Genomic DNA, 5,811 nt, shown 5'->3' on the forward strand with positions numbered 1-5,811 from the left:
CCGTAACACGTGCCACCTCGTAACATGTGCACCTCGTAACATGTGCACCTCGTAACATGTACACCTCGTAACACGTGCACCTCGTAACATGTGCACCTCGTAACATGTGCACCTCGTAACACGTGCACCTCGTAACACGTGCACCTCGTAACATGTGCACCTCGTAACATGGGCACCTCGTAACATGTGCACCTCGTAACACGTGCACCTCGTAACATGGGCACCTCGTAACATGTGCACCTCGTAACATGTGCACCTCGTAACATGTGCACCTCGTAACATGTGCACCTCGTAACACGTGCACATCGTAACATGTGCAACTCGTAACACGTGCAATGGGATAAGTTAGAGTTATGCGGAACCACCTCAAAGGGCGGATCACATGCTTTGGCATGAACAAGCTACTTTCATTCTAATCAGTGTCGCGGAGTTCTATGACGTTTTCACAACAACTTGTGACATTCTTACACCCAATGACGACGGCGACGAAGACTCCAGGTGCCTGTGAGACGTTGCAGCAATGTTGGTCCACCCTCTCTGCCGCGTGCTGCAGTTCCCTCCTGAGTCCTGGCAACACCGCGTATGATGCTGACCACACATTGAGACAGGACACACCACAAGACATTAGACAGTAAACAAGTCGGAAAGACAGGACACACCACAAGACATTAGACAGTAAACAAGTCGGAAAGACAGGACACACCACAAGACATTAGACAGTAAACAAGTCGGAAAGACAGGACACACCACAAGACATTAGACAGTAAACAAGTCGGAAAGACAGGACACACCACAAGACATTAGACAGTAAACAAGTCGGAAAGACAGGACACACCACAAGACATTAGACAGTAAACAAGTCGGAAAGACAGGACACACCACAAGACATTAGACAGTAAACAAGTCGGAAAGACAGGACACACCACAAGACATTAGACAGTAAACAAGTCGGAAAGACAGGACACACCACAAGACATTAGACAGTAAACAAGTCGGAAAGACAGGACACACCACAAGACATTAGACAGTAAACAAGTCGGAAAGACAGGACACACCACAAGACATTAGACAGTAAACAAGTCGGAAAGACAGGACACACCACAAGACATTAGACAGTAAACAAGTCGGAAAGACAGGACACACCACAAGACATTAGACAGTAAACAAGTCGGAAAGGCAAGAGACACGAAGACAAACTAATGAAAAAGATCGCACTCGTGCGCTAGCACGCACGCACGAACGCACCGTGGCACGCACGTACGTACTTACGCACGCACACACACGTACGTACGCTCGCACATACGTACGCACGCACACACACTGACGTATGCACGCACACACGTACGCACGCACGTTAACACACAAACACACCCACATACACACACACACACACACACATACACACACACACACACACACACACACACACACACACACACACACACACACGTTAATGTTTGAAGACGACAACCAACACGCATATACTTAAAGGCACAATAAGCCTCCCGTAAAGCATCACAGATACTGTCAGGCTTTTACACACAGTACAAACACCCTTTCATTTAAACACTCACCGCTTGAGAACATCCTAGGTGCCGTCCGTGAAGAGCAAGCAATTTTCAAAGAATTTATTTTTGCGTGGTTTATCTTACCCCTGAGACATCGTGAACCCGTGTGATCCAGTTTCCCTTTTTCACAATATAGTCGACAGTTAGTAATTTGAATGCGACTCGATGTAAGCTTATCTACAATAGCACGTTATTATGTACCTCTGACTATGCACGGAACAAACGGCTGTGGTGAGCGTTCAAATGGAAGGGTGTTTGTACTGTGTGTAAAAGCCTGACAGTATCTGTGATGCTTTACGGGAGGCTTACTGTGCCTTTAATGTCCTCAGGCCAGCTGTCCTGTCTTTACCTCTGATCTGACAAAATAGGCAAGGTCGTACAATCACTCGCTGGAAGATCCAGACTGAAAACACAAAACAACACAGTGAAACACACACCCACCCCCACCCCCCCCCCACACACACACATACACACACATGCACACAGACACACACACACACACGAGCACACACGCACGCAGCAACGCACGCACGAACACACACACACACACACACACACACACACACACACACACACACACACACACACACACACACACACACACACACACACACACACGAGCACACACGCACGCAGCAACGCACGCACGAACACACACACACACACACACACGAACACACACGCACGCAGCAACGCACGCACGAACACACACACACACACACACACACACACACACACACACACGAGCACACACGCACGCAGCAACGCACGCACGAACACACACACACACACACACACACACACACACGAGCACGCACGCACGCAGCAACGCACGCACGAACACACACACACACATACACACACACACACACTGACACACACACACACACACACACACACACGCACACACACACACACACACACACACGCACGCACACACACACACACACACACTGACACACACACACACACTGACACACACACAAACACCGGATGTAGGATGTCAGTGACAAGTGGGATGGTATCCTCATGGATTTTAACATCTTTATGGATCAAACCACCGTGAGCAGGTTGGTGCCGCTGAGATGAACTCAATATAGAAACTACTGGACCGCCGTATCAATGCACCACTATATGCTGTGTCAACAATTGCGTCATTCAATACAAAGTGGGTGGGGTAAATGAGATAATTATGTGTCAACAATTGCGTCATTCAATACAAAGTGGGTGGGGTAAATGAGATAATTATGTGTCAACAATTGCGTCATTCAATACAAAGTGGATGGGGTAAATGAGATAATTATGTGTCAACAATTGTGTCATTCAATACAAAGTGGGTGGGGTAAATGAGATCATTATGTGTCGTTCCATGAAATGATTATTGTTAATTGTTATTTCGTGCAGCAGATAATTAACTGTGTCATCTTTTCTTAAACTGACACGTCGTTAACGACATACTGGTGATTGCTGGTGATTGCTGGTGATTGCTGGTGACTGCTGGTGATTGCTGGTGATTGCTGGTGACTGCTGGTGACTGCTGGTGACTGCTGGTGATTGCTGGTGATTGCTGGTGACTGCTGGTGATTGCTGGTGACTACTGGTGACTGCTGGTGATTGCTGGTGATTGCTGGTGACTGCTGGTGATTGCTGGTGATTGCTGGTGACTGCTGGTGATTGCTGGTGATTGCTGGTGATTGCTGGTGATTGCTGGTGACTGCTGGTGATTGCTGGTGATTGCTGGTGATTGCTGGTGATTGCTGGTGACTGCTGGTGATTACTGGTGATTGCTGGTGACTGCTGGTGATTGCTGGTGATTGCTGGTGACTGCCTCGTTGTGTCTGGCTTGCTGGTTAAAGGTCCACTCCGCCTTGAAAACACTGCCCCCCACCGTCTTCCCCCACCAGCGTCTCCCCCCACCAGCGTCTCCCCCCACCGTCTCCCCCCACCACCGTCTCCCCCCCCCCCCCCCCCCACCGTCTCAGATCCCGTCAGGCTTTTACTTGGGATAAGTCGATCCCTCCATTAGGTCACATACCACAAATGAAAATTCTGGGTGCTCTAGGGGCACAGTTGTTTTTCTCAAGTATACATTTTACACTGGTGCCCTTTTCAACACTTGGACACATACCAGCAGTCAATATCCTGACGGCTGATTGCTTGGCTGAGTTACATTTATTTAGTCAATTCATTTCTCAAAGTGGCTCATTTCAAAAGTGGCTTTTACAAATCTAACTCATTGAAAACATTCCCACTCACCACAGTAAGCAATGGGAGTGTTGATTATTGGTATGTGACCAAGTGGAGGGATGGTATGTGACCAAGTGGAGGGATGGTATGTGACCAAGTGGAGGGATGGTATGTGACCAAGTGGAGGGATGGTATGTGACCAAGTGGAGGGATGGTATGTGACCAAGTGGAGGGATGGTATGTGACCAAGTGGAGGGATGGTATGTGACCAAGTGGAGGGATGGTATGTGACCAAGTGGAGGGATGGTATGTGACCAAGTGGAGGGATGGTATGTGACCAAGTGGAGGGATGGTATGTGACCAAGTGGAGGGATGGTATGTGACCAAGTGGAGGGATGGTATGTGACCAAGTGGAGGGATGGTATGTGACCAAGTGGAGGGATGGTATGTGACCAAGTGGAGGGATGGTATGTGACCAAGTGGAGGGATGGTATGTGACCAAGTGGAGGGATGGTATGTGACCAAGTGGAGGGATGGTATGTGACCAAGTGGAGGGATGGTATGTGACCAAGTGGAGGGATGGTATGTGACCAAGTGGAGGGATGGTATGTGACCAAGTGGAGGGATGGTATGTGACCAAGTGGAGGGATGGTATGTGACCAAGTGGAGGGATGGTATGTGACCAAGTGGAGGGATGGTATGTGACCAAGTGGAGGGATGGTATGTGACCAAGTGGAGGGATGGTATGTGACCAAGTGGAGGGATGGTATGTGACCAAGTGGAGGGATGGTATGTGACCAAGTGGAGGGATGGTATGTGACCAAGTGGAGGGATGGTATGTGACCAAGTGGAGGGATGGTATGTGACCAAGTGGAGGGATGGTATGTGACCAAGTGGAGGGATGGTATGTGACCAAGTGGAGGGATGGTATGTGACCAAGTGGAGGGATGGTATGTGACCAAGTGGAGGGATGGTATGTGACCAAGTGGAGGGATGGTATGTGACCAAGTGGAGGGATGGTATGTGACCAAGTGGAGGGATGGTATGTGACCAAGTGGAGGGATGGTATGTGACCAAGTGGAGGGATGGTATGTGACCAAGTGGAGGGATGGTATGTGACCAAGTGGAGGGATGGTATGTGACCAAGTGGAGGGATGGTATGTGACCAAGTGGAGGGATGGTATGTGACCAAGTGGAGGGATGGTATGTGACCAAGTGGAGGGATGGTATGTGACCAAGTGGAGGGATGGTATGTGACCAAGTGGAGGGATGGTATGTGACCAAGTGGAGGGATGGTATGTGACCAAGTGGAGGGATGGTATGTGACCAAGTGGAGGGATGGTATGTGACCAAGTGGAGGGATGTTCGTATCCAATGTAAAAGCCTGGCCAGGTCAGAGACGGCGAGTCGGACTGTCTTCAGTACTGACTGTTCAAAGCCGGGCTGCGTTCTTCTGTTGTTTCGTGTTCTGATGATTTGGTTGAGTATAGCTTGTGTCTTTTAAACATTTTTTTTATTAAGTTTGGAACGACCATTTAAAATAGTACGTTTCTTCTGTTATTGTATGTTGTGATTTGTTTTGACCGGTGAACAATGCTCATTTCGTCGAGGCGGAGTGGTCTTTACAGTATACCTTGATGTAGCCATTGCCTGTGACGGACACAGTTATGAGGCGGAGTGGGTCTTTACAGTATACCTTGATGTAGCCATTGCCTGTGACGGACACAGTTATAAGGCGGAGTGGGTCTTTACAGTATACCTTGATGTAGCCATTGCCTGTGACGGACACAGTTATGAGGCGGAGTGGTCTTTACAGTATACCTTGATGTAGCCATTGCCTGTGACGGACACAGTTATGAGGCGGAGTGGGTCTTTACAGTATACCTTGATGTAGCCATTGCCTGTGACGGACACAGTTATGAGGCGGAGTGGGCCTTTACAGTATACCTTGATGTAGCCATTGCCTGTGACGGACACAGTTATGAGGCGGAGTGGGCCTTTACAGTATACCTTGATGTAGCCATTGCCTGTGACGGACACAGTTATGAGGCGGAGT

General features: G+C 48.8%; 1 protein-coding gene across 1 annotated transcript; it reads right to left on the reverse strand.

Annotated features, from left to right (window-relative positions):
* Positions 1–3,014: 3,014 nt before the first annotated feature.
* LOC138977905 (uncharacterized) lies at positions 3,015–5,402 on the reverse strand. Its single transcript, XM_070350510.1, has 2 exons — positions 5,389–5,402; positions 3,015–3,414 (listed from the first exon to the last, which is right to left on the reverse strand). Exons 1-2 carry the CDS (start codon positions 5,400–5,402, stop codon positions 3,015–3,017), a joined length of 414 nt encoding a protein of 137 aa, XP_070206611.1.
* Between the last annotated feature and the right edge of the window lie 409 nt (positions 5,403–5,811).

Source organism: Littorina saxatilis, linkage group LG10 (assembly GCF_037325665.1).
Source record: "Littorina saxatilis isolate snail1 linkage group LG10, US_GU_Lsax_2.0, whole genome shotgun sequence".
Lineage (NCBI taxonomy): Eukaryota > Metazoa > Mollusca > Gastropoda > Littorinimorpha > Littorinidae > Littorina > Littorina saxatilis.